This window comes from Clarias gariepinus, chromosome 18 (assembly GCF_024256425.1).
Source record: "Clarias gariepinus isolate MV-2021 ecotype Netherlands chromosome 18, CGAR_prim_01v2, whole genome shotgun sequence".
Taxonomy (NCBI): domain Eukaryota; kingdom Metazoa; phylum Chordata; class Actinopteri; order Siluriformes; family Clariidae; genus Clarias; species Clarias gariepinus.
Window position 1 is genome coordinate 27,081,000 of NC_071117.1, and position 16,292 is coordinate 27,097,291.

General features: G+C 39.5%; 1 protein-coding gene across 3 annotated transcripts in view; it reads left to right on the plus strand.

Moving 5' to 3' along the window:
- Positions 1 to 16,292, plus strand: part of pard3ba (par-3 family cell polarity regulator beta a) — a 123,824-nt gene that overhangs the window by 90,578 nt on the left and 16,954 nt on the right. For all 3 annotated transcript variants that reach the window (XM_053477470.1, XM_053477472.1, XM_053477471.1), the window contains 3 exons: positions 8,305 to 8,385; positions 8,471 to 8,737; positions 15,424 to 15,535. In XM_053477470.1, the coding sequence (XP_053333445.1) occupies positions 8,305 to 8,385; positions 8,471 to 8,737; positions 15,424 to 15,535 (460 nt within the window). The remainder of the gene's footprint in view (positions 1 to 8,304; positions 8,386 to 8,470; positions 8,738 to 15,423; positions 15,536 to 16,292) is intronic.

A 16,292-nucleotide genomic window follows, 5' to 3' on the forward strand; every position in this document is an offset into this window, starting at 1 on the left:
CTGACGCCCAGCCAAGGCCGATTATTAAAGCATATTTCTCTAGTGTCCCCCTCAATGCTGTTATGATTTCCTCATTTATTTGTGCAGACGTGTTCTGTCAATCAAATGCTGTCAGTTTATTAAAAAAAAAACATATTCAGATTATTCAGATTCGAGACATGCGCAGTCATAAATATTTATGAGCCCGGCCCGCCTAATTGGTCATGGCAGTCACCGTCTTTAGTGTTTGTTTTGCGGGGACAGCTTCATCTGAGCTTTACGTGTTACATCTTTTAACAGCTTTAAAAGAAGTAGCACTTGCCAGTCAATTTATTAAAAGAAAAAAAAAAAGAATAAATAAATAAATAAATAAATAAATGAAACATTGGCCAAACTGTTGCGGCAAACTTTGGAGGATTTAATGAGCTTCAGATAGTTGCACTCTGTCTCTGTGTGTTGCATCATAGGAAAGAGGAAGTAGAGTTAAAATTGTGGATTTTTTTTTTTTAACTACATCTTGTCCTAACACTGTTTCTCTGAGACTTAACAAGTGGCAGGTTTATTTTAAGCTAGGTTGTACTTATGTGTTCATTATATGTACAGGAATTTCATTTGTTCAGGGTTTAAAATGGTTAGGTCCTCGGGAAACAGGTTCACGTCTCGTCTAATTACTTCGTCTTAATGATAATAATACTTTTTTAAAAAAGTCATACAGAATGATTGTACATTTGTTCTACATATCATTATATCAGTAAAAAATCTTTCTAGAAACAATTTATCATGTAACTATATTTTCTATCACAACATTGACGAGAAATTTTAATGTCGAAAATTACTGAAAAAAATTTAATTGGAAAATTTTTCATTTTTCTTTTTTTTTTGAAAACCAAAATTTATATATAGGTATGTGTATGCAAGTTTTACATACTAACATACGAACATAACTTTTGCTCCTAATATTATGATAAAATTACGGTATTGTAATGTTTAAAAGTAGCAACATGTGATATACAGAGGTCTTTAGGACTAGTCTAGAGTCTAGAGAAAAGATACAGTATAACGTAATAAATGTTCCTAAACACACTTTGTATGTAAGCTCAAATCAAAAAGGCTTTTTTTTTTGCGAATAACAGAACACAGTACTAAAACTAAACCTTATTTATTTCTCTATATAATCCCCTGCTACACTAATATACTTATCCTAGAATTACGCTAATGCTTGGATACCAACACAGTAAAAAGTTTTCTCATTGCGACAGAGCAATGATCCGACTGCCTGTCTGGTTTACGTCTGAAACGCCGGCCTCCCAGGAACTACGGGGTGTATGTGAACTTACATAGGTCTGGTTTCTGGATATCACCTGAGTCATCTCAAACAGTCGGATTTGTTGTCCTTTTGTTGTAAATGCTTCATGTTACTGCCCTAAATTAAGAAACTGCCCCGGTTCACACGTGTCATTTTGATGCCTTTAATTTTCTCACGTGTGATTTTGCTTTACTGTATTTCCTGCTTCATGCAGTCTGCAAAAAAAAATGTATATTTTTGCCTATATCACAAGACATGAGTCCTCACTTTCCCACGCACATGTGTTTGTGACTAATGTGTGATTGTACAGTCTGTAGAATACTTTCCGGTGTGCGAGAAACTCACGTGACATGACGGCAACAATACACGAGCACGTGATAATGAATGAATGAATCATAACAAAAAAAAACAACCTTGTGATAATAAATACAAAGTGTAAAAATTTAAAAAGAATTTAAAAGTCACATAGAAGAATCATTTGAACATGAACGCTAAATTAAGTGAAGCATTTATTAAAAAACAAACCAAACAGCCCATGTGAAAGTTGACAAACTTTAAAATAAAACACGAGTGAATCTCAATCAGTTGCATCAAAGAACATAAATTACATTAAATTAAAATTGACAGGAATCTTATGGAAAGAAAACATGCATTATTTCATAAAGATCTGAATAAAATAGAAAATTTAACTATGTAAATAAATGATTTAAATGAAATAAATCATAAAAAAATATTGAACATGGTAAGCGTAATATATTTAACAAACGGAGAAATAAAGGAATTGTTTGTTTAAAAAGAATTAAATCAAACACAAAAATCTCATGACAAAATTGCGTGTTAAAAGAAACAATTTACAGTATAGCGGCACCTCGGCATACAAATTTAATCTGCCTTGGAGACGAGTTCTTAAGGTGAAACTTTGTATTGTGAAACGTATTTTCCTATATGAAATAATGTAAATGCAGATAATCTGTTCCAGCCACCCAAAAATATTACGAACATTACCAATTTCCAACAATATAATCATATTTTTGCATCTTAAAACAGTCAAAACATTTGGAAAAGACATGTAAATCAGGTAAAATATTAAATAAATAGACATTAAACCTTACTTAACATTAATTTATGATTTCTCTCTGCAAAAGCTGCTTTAAAAGCCAAACTGAAATGCTTCATATGAGGTAAATTCCTTGCAAAATTTCGGGTTAGTGTGTGTGGAGTTTGCATGTTCTCCCTGTGCTTGGTGGGTTTCCTCCGGGTACTCAGGTTTCCTCCCACAGTCCAAAAACATGCAGATTGGGCTAACTGATGATCCAAAATCCCTGTAGTGTGTGAAAGTGCGTGTGAATGTTGACTAGACGTTCTACCACTGTCGTAAATACAAGGGTCACCACTGGCCTCCTCGGTCCCTAGGTGGACTACAGAGGTTCCTAGACAGATAGACGGGTGGATCTGAATCTTAACAGAATAAACAGAGGATCGTGTGTAAAAATAAAAAACCCTAAATGTGTAAAACAACGTAAAGTTTACACGCCACATACTGTACTGAATGTGATTATTTTTAAGTGTGTGTGTGGGTGTGTGTGGGTGTGTGTGAGTTCTCTAAGGCTAATCTGTAGTAAAATCTCCATGTTCTGCTGCTTCATATGTAAATATTATTGATTTCACTTTTTTATCGACATTACTTCGCTTTTCCTGCCTAAGTGCCCGACTCTGCCAGAGGGCATTTTGTGTGTGTGTGTGTGTGTGTGTGTGTGTGTGTGTGGTACATTATTAATATTAATTTGTAAATGGTTCAGGCTTTGGCTGTAATCCCAGTGCTTCCCATTTGCTTAATGAAAACCATTTTTTAACTCATGTCATATGGCTAATGTTAATCTCTTACAGGAAGCCCAAGTATTTTCTGCTTTGGGTTTTGGGTCGACGTTTGATTTTTTCATAAAACATAACCGCTTTAAAACAACAACAAACAGTAGACAATTAGCAGCTCCCTAAGATCTGAAATGTCCGAAAAATGTACAGGAAGAAATCAAGAACAGTAATGAACCATTGTTTATTATATGTATATGCTACAGTCTGTGTAATAGATTGCCGTGAAAGCTTGACACCGCCACCGCCCACATGTTTACGGATGACTGACATGCGTATCCTGCTCCATCGTGACGTCCCCGCCACCAGTGCGCTATGATTAATCTGCTGTTTATCGGAGACGACGTTGTGGGCGCTTGGAATGGATGTGCCAGTCAAGATTTCTAACAGATCTCCAGCATTGTACTTTGCAAAGTTACACTCGAAACTTATGACTGTGACGGACCTGACGGACATGCCCGCTAATGATTTCTACATTTAAATCAATTTATTTAGCAGCAAACATCAGGATTGGATTTATTTATTTTGAAATGGTGTTCCAGGGTGAAAGCATCACGGTTTCTCGGCTCGGGTTTGTGCACCTTAAAGGAAACTCGTGAAAGGTTTCTATTTCACAGACACTCAACCGTGTGCTGTCCAGAGAACTTCTGCGAAACAGAAAAGGCTTGAGGGTTTAACCAGTGGATCAGGTTCTGTTTTTTTTTTCCCAAAATAGAAAGAAAGAACGCAAGTCTTCATGGGAACTTTTCCAGTCGCTACATCTTAACTGAAACAGACAAGCCCAAACACCTGGTGGTTATCAAAAACCTCATGTATTATACACTTTCCAGGGACTCCTGTAGACAAGTGACTTCTTAAAAGGACTACTATACAGTAGACCACCCGAAGGCTTAAAGGACTATTAAAGACTTACGCTCTACCTCAATCCCCAAAGCATCCGTGCACTTGCACAGAATTCCTAAATATGTTGAATAACATCGATCGCTCAAGAACTTCAGAAAGACAATTCTTTAGGTTTTTAGATGATCACCAGAGCAATGAGAGGGAATTGCAAACGAATAAATTAGGAAGAAAATAGGGAAACTAATTTTCTCCTTCTTGAAGTCTTCTCAAACTTTAGTATGCAGCAAGCGACATCCAATCCAAATGGCCCCTCAACCCTAAACACAATGCAGTAGTGTGTGGTGGTACAGTTTCCAGAAGGTTTTGAGAAGGTAAACATACATCGCTTGTTAGCTTGTTGCTAACCAGTGATTAGCATAGAGGGCGTATTTTTAACATTTTACCCGAAGAAAATTGACATAACTTCATCAGGATCGACTTTCCACTTCCGAGGTTAATCAGACGTCTAAAACCCCAGAATGAACCTGATAAAATTATTTTATGCGCCGGCTCTTTCTTTTGAAATAGAAACGAAAATTCGTTCGGATGGGGGGTGAAAAAAAAAAACGTATCCGATTTCTTCACCTGTCTCTAAAGGCCTGGATTTAGCGGGATTATCCCCCGCGCTGCACTTTCAAGCCTAATTATTGTTTTCGGATTTAATCCCCAGCTCTTCGCCCGCTCGTTCCCGTCGCACTCTTCATTGTGTCGGCTAAGTATCTGCTTTCCTCCGCGGAATTGTGTTCCTTAAGAAGTTCAGTCCCGGTTCTCAGACGCGGTTTAAGTGCTCGGAGGTCTTAACCCGAAAAATATGGCGCAATCATAATATAAATAAATAAAGATAAGGTTTCTGAGGCGAGATTAGCCGTTCTGTCTGCAGTAGTGCTTATGAGTTCTTCTTAAGCTACTTATACACGTATATATTGCAGGCTCGCGCCTGGGGAACGTCATGCTTTTGGTTTTAGTACCGATGTTTAGATGGGGCTCGTAACAGAAAGTGCTCTGAGAATGAGCTTGGTGCTGTAGGTTTGGATGAGTGGGTGGATGGTAAACTGTGTGTGTGTGTGTGTGTGTGTGTGTGTGTGTGTGTGTGTGTGTGTGTGTGTGTGTGTGCGCGCATGCCAGAAAGCTTTAATTAGTTATATTTTCTCCGGCCCTGTGCACATTAAGATTTAGATAAAGACGGCCACTGCGGTTCCGCACACATTTTTGTTTGCTAATGAGTATCCTCTAGTCGTCCGCTCATTATTTTACTCGTTAGATCTGTAACCTTGTTTGACTTTCACTAGATAAACGCTAACCGCAAAACTGACTAGTATTGCTGTATTGCTCTCACGGTTCATTATTTGCCACCAATTATGCTGAAAAGAACCTTGAGAACACGCAGGATGAAGGTTTTGCTGGACTGGAGAAGAGCGTTAAATCAGATCAGACGGGCTGGGTAATTGCCGAAAAAAGTTTTGTTTGTCCATTTATTTATTTCAATAATAAACTTCTAGTACTTTCTATTCCAGAACCCATGAAGGTTCCACTTTAGAATATAGTTCTCGTTAGATTTCAGTCATTTTTATCAAAAAAGTTTCTTCAACAGATTAGAAATGACTAGAAATGAGTTTCTCTCTCTCTCTCCACGCTCTCACTTTAGCGTTAGCATCTATGCTAGCTCCTGAAAGATGTTTGCTCGGGCAATACAACCCCCACTGATAAAATCAATAAACTTGACTAAATCCTGAACTGGTTCTACTCGCAAGTAATCTTGGTTGTTTTTTTCTCGCTAACAGGAATCCAGGGATCGCTAAATATCCCTTATTAACGACCTCATTGTAGCCCATTAGCTCAGTTGGACTAGCATGCCACATTTCCAGCCGTGCTAATGAGCGATGCTAGCTATGCCAACTGTGCTAATGAGATTTCTGTCCTAGAACACGGAATGAAGAGAACCTGAGCTCCTCTGTGCTTAATAACAACAACATTATTGCTGCTAGCATGGCTTGTTAGCTCGTAGCTCATACCCCGAGTCTGTCTGAACCTCACATCTTATTGATTTACTTCTAAATGAAGGATGTAGTGCGAAGTCCTGTCAGGATATGAAGCTGTTCAACTAATTTGATCCAGTTTTCACTTTATTGTTCGGTTTGTTTTTAAGTCTGGCTCATGTACAGTTTTTCTGTCTTTGTGTTATTTGCAATTTTGACATACATAAACTAATCAGAAAGCTGCAGTGGAAATCACGTTCTGGTGAAAAAACGAAACAACAGATCTGTTGCATGTTCACTTAACATGGTGTCTTCAGAAATTAATAATAAAATATTTTAGTGATTTTATAAAATGTCTCAAGTATTAGCATAGAGCAAACTTGGAAGCTGTTCAGCTTATTGTTTTTATTGTACTTAGTATAAGAAATACGATTCCTGAGTTTCTGTCTTTAATATTCCTAATTAAGTGTAAGGGGGAAAAAACGTAATATAAATGCTAAAATTTATTTCCAACAAATAAAATCATAAAGATCTTTTTTTTTTCCTGTGAATGAGACAATCTAGCTAAGAAACAGTTAATTTTGAAAATGTTGAAATTATTTTATAAAGGTGCGTGACATTACCAAAACATTTAGATGTGTTGTCTTTTTTTCTGAACATTTTTTTCACTGATAAAAAATTTTCAAATTGTCCTCAAACTCTACTCTGAAAATAAACCCATAACATTTTCAGTCATAATTAATTTTGAAGGTTTCACTCGGGTCTTGTATATAAAATTCTAAAACAAATCCGCCTTTTGCGGGACGATTTATTGGATATCTTCAGCATAGAAAGTACGGCGGAGCGCTGGACTGCGTTGCAGTTGCATGATTGGACTATCTGCTTCAAATCTGAAACCCTGGCCTCCCAGGAACTCCTTTAATACCCCAAATAAATGGAAATGGCTTGGAGCTTGGAGGCCAGGACTGTACAAGGGATATGGCACTAACTTTCAGCTGAGGTTCTGAGTTTTTCTCAACTCAAAAATTTCTTCTAAATTAAATGAACTACAGGGGTAAAATTACACCATGTTTTTTTTTTTTTTATACAGAAGATAAATTTGTGACTTTGTCACCAAGGAAACTTTAGCTAAGGCTATTACCAGCTCCTCAAGTTTTTCAGATGGAGAACTAGGAAAAGTTAATAAAGTTTTTATATAAAGCTACCTTATGTTTAAAACCCACCAAAATACAGTGTATTATTATAGAGATTATGTTTCTTTACTCTTGAATTGTAAGTAAAAGTGTACGAGTTTTGCAGTGAAAGTAAACCTCACATAAGATTACAGACTTTTAAACACGGTTTATCAAAAGTTATAAATGATGTTTCTGGTTCTGTAGTGCATTTCTACATTACGGCGGTTTAGAAAGAACAGGAGCTTTTGCTGAACCCACGAGTTTGCTCCCATGTAACCAATATAAACATATTGTACTAAAATTAAAACTGGAACGTAAGGGCCGAACTAATTTTAGCAGTTTCCCAGTGGAACTGGTTTAGGGAAGCAGGAACCCTTAAGGAACCATTTTAAAGAAAAGTTCAAGATACAAGAATACAAATTGCAGGTTGTGTAAAGTTTCTTCCAGCAGAGCGTGAGTCCGAAGTTTAAACGTTTAGCTCAAAAATGTTAACCGCCATTCATTTTTTTTTCTTTTGTTTTAAGAAGATAACGAACTGCATTATGTTCAGGATTTTTTAAATAGTGTTTAAGAAGGAGACAGAGCTAGTCGGTTGTGTCGCTGCGTAGATGCTGACAAATTACACACAGAAAAGGACGTCTAACCTTATTATTAATGAACCCTTCAGGCTAGAGCGTACCTCGAGCAATCTACTAGCATCATTTCCTCGGTTATTGGCCATTACCTTTTTTTAAATTACTTCTTTCTGGTTTGATTTTGATATGGTGATGATGTGCCGAGGCTTTCACTCGAGCGTGACCGAAGAGGACGGCGCCGAGATGCCGTGAACATGGTGTAAAATCTTTGCATGTCGCCCAACCGTTGAACCTGAATCTTTTTACATTCACTGCTTTGGTTCACATTTAATCGCGCTTCTTGTCTATAAACTCCATCTCGCTCATATTCCGCCCTGCTTCCCTTTTCCTTTTGTAAAATTGAGGACCACGTATTCTTATCATCAGACCTGGATGATGTAACGAGTCAGTGTAACATCTGTTTGAGGAAGAAATAAAAAGAAATCCTGTTCTAGAATGGATCATGTTTTATGTTTTTTTTTTTTTTTTTTTGTCTCTTCTAGATTTGGCAAAAAGAACAAAAGCAAAGCAAAGCTGGGCTCGCTAAGTGAAGAGGAGCTCAATAGGAGTGAATCAGAAATGTTGTAAGTCAAAAAAACAATCATTTTATCATCAGAATTTTGTTCATTACAGGAAACTGGAACTCTTCGTTTTGTTTGTATTTTGTAGAACGGAGGCCGACACGCCCGCTCCACCACGTGGCCACCTGCCTGATGTAGAAGACGACGATTATGACCCGAACTATGCCCGCATCAATAACTTCAGAGACCCGCCTCCTCCTAGCCACGCCTCCTACCCAAACCGCATGCCTTCTCCTCATCATGTCCCACCCACAGGCCCCGCCTACAACATACCTATGAACAGTGAGGACCCCCGGGAAGGGCTCTACGCCAAAGTCAACAAGATAAAGACTCCCTCGCAGTCAGCAGCCGAGAGGTAACGAATTAACAATGAGATAGGAAGATAAACAACACCACACGGTTAAGTTACATAGTGTTTTCCTGTAACAACACGTCCAAAATACTAACACTAACGCTTTATTAAATGAAGAATGAAATGTACATTTTGTGTGTTTATGCTTAAATTGAACATTTTGAAAAAAGGTTTATCCGCCCCTCACTTACGTTTTAACAGCGGTACCTCGGCACACGGACGGCCCGCCTTAAGAATTTTCACCTTAGCTGAAATTTTGCTAGAAAATTGCCTCGGCATACAAAGCATTTTCAGCATACGAGCGAGCGAACTGAACACCAACTTACCTGCGCGAACGTTTGGGTATATGAGTATACCCATATTTTTTTGCATATCGTACAAGATTTAGTGGAGACATAGTGCCGCGGGTCCCGAGAATGTTAGCAAGGACGGTATCAAGAAGAAAATGGAGCCCTTTCAGTTTGTTTTTTAAAGCAGCCGGTGCTGAGAGGAATCATAAATTAAGGTTAAGTAAGGTTTAATATCTATTTATTTCATATTTTACTTGGTTTACATGTCTTTTTTAAATTTTTTTGATTTGTTTTATATGCAAAAATATAATTTTAGAGTTGAAAATCGGTAATATTGGTAATATTTCTGGGTGGCTGGAACGGATTATCTGCATTTACATTATTTCTAATGGGACAATGCGTTTCACAATATAACATTTTACAATGGATTACATTCATATATTACCATGCTGTGGTAATATTTTTTCTATTTTTGCATTTTAAAAAAAGCTTAAAATCATGTTATATAAATACTTACAGCTTTATCACTGACACTGAACTCCTTCCCTTAACTTTGAAATAAAAGTCTCATTATTTTGTTATTTACTGTATTTTGTTTGTTTGTTGCTGTTACTACTGTATGGAAACAAAAATGCATCCAAACAAACGTAATCAGCACTTTTCATGTTTTTATATATAATATATATATACTTATTTTTTTCTTCCTAAAATCATGTTTCAGACCAAGGGCACTGGTGGCTCAGTGGTGGGTGTTACACCTCCCATGCGGAAGGCCTGGGTTCGATTCCCAGCCAGTGCCCAAACCCCAGCCACTGGGTGCAGTGCCCGGGTAAAATGGCAGGGTTGCGTCAGGAAGGGCATCCGGCGTAAAACCTGTGCCAAGTTGTAGTGCGGACTGGGTATTCCGCTGTGGCGACCCCTTGACGGGAACAGCCGAAAGACCAACAACAACAAAGACCTCAATTGCCGTTTGTGTTACCAAACTCTCATTTTGATGTGTGTGTGTGTGTGTAACAAACACACGACCTGCTGGCCGTGATCCCTGCTTCCTGCGAGTGCCCTCGAGCAGCTCGGAGCACGAGAGCGTTTTGATTTTCCTACCCGCACTCCAGGCTGGAGAGGCTCGTTCAGGAGTGAGTGCTCTCGCCAGACGCGCCCATCGATTCGTCGTCTGGTCTTAATTACGCGCGAGCGTCCTCGCGTTTTACTTCAGGATTAATCTGCTATCGATTTGAATCAGCTGATCTCCTTCCAACCGACCAGAACAAACAACAATCAACAATCTTTGAAAATAAATAAATAAAAACCTGTATTGTGTGGTGGTTAAACCTCTGAAGCGGCGCTCTGATTGGTCGTCATCATTTCTATGGCAACTATTCTGGCTGCACAAAATCTCTCATTCTTACACACTCGTATAGGCTGAAATCAGCATTTAATATACATTACACAAGTACACAACACACACACACACACTTTCACATTAAACTCCCTGATGTAACCAACTGGCCATAAACACACCATTAGAGTTTAACTATCACTTTGTATTTTCTGTAAATCAACACATCAGGGGGATGACTTCCCTGAACCCGAGCTGTATGTGTGTTTGTGTGTGTATATGTGTGTAAGAGAGAGATATTAGGATATGGTCAATTAACCACAGAGTAACAGAACGTCTCTCTCTCTCTCTCTCTCTCTCTCCAATGCTGATGTCTAATCTTCTTTTGAATCAAGCTTAATTACTCTGCCTCTTTCCTCAACCTCTCTGTCTCTCTCTCTCTTTCTCTCTCTCCATCTGTCCCTGTCTCTTTCTTCTTTCTATTTTTCTCCTTCTCTCTTATCTCTCTTCTTTTCTCTCCTTCTGTCTCGCTCCGACTCTCTGTCCTTACAGTATGTCTTAGTCTCTCTTTCTTTTTGACTGTCTCTCCCCTCAGGTCTACATGCCATTTTTTTTCTCAGCCCATCATTTCTTCTCTTTCTGCTTCCCTCTCTTTCTCTCTCTCTCTTTCTTTCATTCATCATCTATGTTGCGATAAGGAGCACAAGCAGCAGTTTATTTCATAAAGTTGCTTACTTTATTTTCTTTCCTTTTCTTTCACACACCCTGCTCTGAAATCTGGGTTTTAATCCACAGAAGATCAGATGCGAGCAGAAGTCTTTCACGTCCCCTCAGGTCTCTGGTCCGAGGCCAGGAGCACAGGCTCCTATTAATCAGTCTAATGGACCTCCGGATCCTCACTCCAGCCAATTAGAATTCTTTGCCGCAGCTCCTCTTGGCGTTCCTCCCGTTTAATTCGGTTCGATCCCCTGGCCGAGCGAGTCGCCGAAGCCGCAGTAGATCCCTCTTGTTCCTTTTGTTTGCCGAAGCTGCTTTAGATGCTAATGGAGCTGTGTTGGGCTGAATGAGGGAGGAAATGAGCTGCAGGTTTTGATCGAACAGATGAATCTGATCCAGGTGGAGCTGGTGTCTCTTTTTCGTTCTCAGCGAATGGAATTTGTTCCACGTTAGCTCCTTTCGGTTTTGCTGCAGCCGATCTAGATCTCTGTAGTTCTATTTCTGTCTCCTTAGGGGTGGAAACCAATCTAGATGTGTATTCTTTCATCCCCGCTGGTACTGTATGGGTGAAACCCAAATACATGTCTTCTGTTCTGTTCCATTTTAGAGTCCTTTGACTGGTACTTATTTAGGTGTAGTCTGGTCCATTTTCAGTTCACTGGATAAACCCAATCCTGTCATGGATTTTTATAGTTCTGGCTGTTTTGGTGAAACTGCTCTACATGTTCTTCAAAGTGAAACCTGTCTAGATGTGGATTATTCCATTTCTGGTTACTTGGGGTGGGGGACGGGTCTTGATTTAATGTAGATTGTTCAAATCCAGGTTCCTTGAGTGAAACTGTTCTAGATGTGGATTGTTCCATTTCTGCTTCCTTATGTCACAGATTGATGTTTTGGGTTGTTTTAGAAAAACTGATTTACATGTGGATTTTTTAAGTTCTTCAGAGTGAAACCAGTCAATTTTTCTTCTCTTGGTGTGGGGAACAGTTCTAGAACCATTTCAGGTTCTTTGGGGGAAAATTCTAGATTTATTTAGATTGATCCATTCTGGATTCTTTGGTTAAAACTTTTCTCATTGTGGATTGGTCCGTTTCTGTTTCCTTGGGGTAAAACCAGTCCAGATGTCGTCTGTTCTCTTCCTGTGTCTTTTGGTGGAACCACATTGACTTTGGATGTACAATGTTCCATTTCTAGTTCTTTTGGACAGTTCAAAACCAATTTTGATGTAAATTGTTATATATTTTGGGCCGTCCAGGGGAAAATGTTCTAGATTTGAATTGTTCCAATCCAGGTTCTTTAGGTGAAACCTTTCTAAATGCGGATTTTCCCATTTCTGATTCCTTGGGGGGAAATAAATCTATGTGGATTGTTTCATTTCCAGTTCTTTGGCCAAACCTAATTATGTCATGGATTGTTCTGTTTTGGATTGTTTTAGTGAAACCACTCTACATGTGGAACCATTCCATTTTTGGCTCCTTGGTGTGGGGAACCGTCCTGGATTTTTTGTTCCATTTCAGGTTCTTTGGGAAAACCCATTCTAGATTTGCTTTATTAATTATTCTTTAGTTGAAGACTTTCTAGTTGTAGATTTTCCCTTTTTTTTCTTTTGGGGTAAAATCAGTCCCGATAATTTAGTTTTGTTATTGTTATATATTTTTGGTCGTTCGGGTTAAGCTGCTATACAGTAGATGTGGATTGTTTCATTTTGCAGGTGGTCTTTTGCTAAATCAAATTCAGTGTTTGCTTTGTGGTTCTTTGGGATTAAACCAGTTCAGGTTCTTCATTCTAGATTTAGATCGATCCATTCTGGGTTTTTTGGTCAAAACTAAACATGGCATGGATTGTTATCATGACCAATATAGACTTGAATTTGTTTAGGTGAACCCTGTTTAACTACACATGGTACGTTTACTGAAACCACTTTAAACCTGAATTGGTTCTGGGTGAAAATCATCTAGATGTGGTTAATTGGTGCATGTTTTAGTCTGGTTGGATCTTCTTCTATTTTGGGATGGCTGTGCAAAAGTGGTCTAGCCTGGTCAAGGTCAGGACGTTCTACACAGGGGTGTGTTCTGTGTTTGGTCGGTTTGTTGAAGCCTGGGCCTGCATGTACAGTATTGCGTTCAGTTTTCAGTTGGAATGGTGAAGATGTTCGAGATGGGGTTGGCTCTAAGCTGTAAAAAAAAAAAAATCTAAACAAAACAGAAAAAAAGGTTAGATGGTTTTACCATGTGGTGAACTTGGTCTGGCCATGGTCTGATATTTGAGTAAACTGGTGGAACTGGTCTAGCTGGGAAGTGTTCAGTTTTCATTCTAACTGGAACCTCAGTGGTGCATGGTGTAGAGGTACAGCTTGACTTGGCACGACCACCTGGAGCTTATGTTCTCTTTTGCTCCTCTTTGAAAGGTTTTAACTTTGGTTGTGATTTTGATAGATATCTATTTAAATTTTTAATTTTTTTTTCTATTTCCACCTGCTCTGACTTAGTTTTCCTCGATTGTTTAGATTCCACGAAGCACTTCAGGTTATCAGGAGCAGCGAAGGGGCGTGGATGCTGCGGGCAGCGCGGAAACCCGGCTCTCCATAGCATGAGCGTAATTAAACGCCCGACGTGTTTATTAACTCTCCAGTGACAGCTCGTTTCCCAGACGCACGTCACTTTAGATTACGGACTTGTCGGAAAAGACGTCCGGCTGTTTGTCGGATTGCGTTATGGAGCTTCACCAGGATGAAGGGAAGGAGAGATGAAGGAGGATGGATGGAGGGGGAGGAGGGGGAGGTGGGGGGTGGAAATGAAGTGCTCGCTGACAAAAGATGCGCTTATCTGTACTCATGATAAAATCAGTGTGTGTGCTGGACAAAGCTTCAAGAGTCGAATAAGACACCATGAGAAGAATTTACTTCCTGTGTACGTTTCTTGTTTTATTTTTCCAGTGTAGAGATAGAGGGAAAGATTATCCGTCTAACCTTTACACAGAATCTAAAAAAAAAAACATACTGTATTAACGAGTGATGACAGACCAGTGAAATCTTACCTCTGTGTGTGTGTGTGTGTGTGTGGTTTTCTAATTCCGCGTCTGATCTTTTACTAGATAATCCACATGAACCCATTAGAGCATAGTGTAGTGTGAGTTAAAGATTTATTTAAAAATAAAAATTTATTAATTTATCAGGGGGCGTTCGAGTCAAAGCGGGACTTTTAATTGTGTAGAATAACAAAACACCAGTGTTTCACTCGTGCGTGGACACCATCAAGGTAGAAAGTTCTCTCAGTACGATGGATTCACACCTGGAACGCCGGCCTCCCAGGAACTTCCTAATGATGTTTCCGAACATGTGGAATATGGAAATGATTTGAGGCGAGGTCAGGACTGCACCCGGGATCTGACAATGACTCCCCGCCCGAGTTCCTGTAACATGCAAGTGGTGCTGGTGAATGATTGTGTCCCGGTTTCACTTGAACGGCCCTTTTATTTTAAGTAGAAGTTCAAGTTTTTCACACAGAGTAGAAAAAGTCTGTAAATGTTTTACTCCTTCGAGTCCCGCTTTGACTTGAACGACCCTCATACTCATGACATGAGTTTTTTTTTTTTTTATTATATATAAATCATGGTTTCAGATTTTAAGTGAAATCAAAACAATTCTAAAAAAAAAAAAACATATTTTTAAGTAAACAAGTAACATCAAAAACCCAACAGTTAAAAAACAGTTGCACGTCCGTAGATGTCGTTAAAAAAAAGTCATTTAAGTTCATATAGAAACTGATAGAAATGCATAGATGAAAGTGCAAAGATTAAAGGATTGATGACACACACACACACACACACACACACACACACACACACACACACGCACTGGAGTAAGTATGAGGCTGATAAGTGTGTGATTCATACAGGCAGGCGGCGTGCCCAGCAGGAGGCTAATTAAACATTGATGGTGTTTCCCATTTTCGCTCTCCATCAACATGGCAGCCGCAGTCGTGTTGCGCGGGAGCGGCTAATAGACGCGCCGCGGCCCGGGTTCTGCTCCAGCACGCGCCGCTGAGAGGACACGCGTGTACCCGCGCGCTTTTAACTAATAAACTCCAGCACTTCATTCATTCATTCATTACCGGAGTGCTGTGAACCCTCTCCTGTCAGTCTCTCTTAGCTTAGCTTAGCATAGCTTTACTAAAGCACTGGGACTGGAGACTCCTTCCAGAAAACCGCACGGATCCACATTAGTCATATATGTACTGTATACTTCGCTATCGCACTGCTGTCTCTATTCATGAGCTCCAACACACTGTGACACGCCCTTACCTGGTGTGTGTGTGTGTGTGTGTGTGTGTGTGTGTGTGTTGCAGTAACGAGGCCCGTCTGCAGCAGATCCGGAGTCAGCTCCAGCATCTGAAACCGTCTCCATCGTACCCGGAGGCAGGAGCAGGACCCCGAGTCCAGGAGTACGATCAGTCACGGGTGAGTCCCAGCCTCAGAACTGCCCCGCTAACTGCCCCGCTAACACACACACACACACACACACCTCAAACAACCCCATCATTCTCTCTTTATCTCTCTCTCTCTTCTACTCACTTTTATTCTCCTCTTCTTCTTCACATTCTTCTTCCTGTTCCTATTCTTCACCTCCACTCTCTCTTTCCTTCTCCTTCTTACTTTCCTTCTCTTTTTCTCTTCTCTTTCTTCTGACATCTTTCCTTTCTACTTTTTTTTTATACACACTTCTACGTCTTCTTCCTTTCCGTCGCCCCTTCGCTCCTCTTCCTGGTCTACTCCCTCTTTCCCTCCTTCCTACACACCTCCATTATTACACCATTACCGTCCTGAAACACTCCTCCTCCTCTCCTCCTCTCTCTACCACCCTAACTAACTCCTTCCTTTTTTTTTGCACACCTTCTCTCTGACTACTTTCCTTTTTTCCTGTATTATTTCCTTTTGTTTGCTCCACCTTCCTTAATTCTTTCTATTTTCTTTCCTTCCTCTTCTTCTTCTTCTTCTTTACTTTCCTATACTTTTTTTTAACCTCTTATTTCCTTGCTCTCCATTCCCTCTTCCTCCTTTCCTTCTCATCATCCCTCCTTCCTCTTTATCTCTTCCTCCTCTCTACATCCGCATGTCTTTCCTTACGTTCTTTCCCTCTTCCTTCTTTCACACCTGCTTTTCTTTTCATCTTCGACTTACTTTCTTCCCAACTTCTGTTTTTTTTTCTTTATTCCTT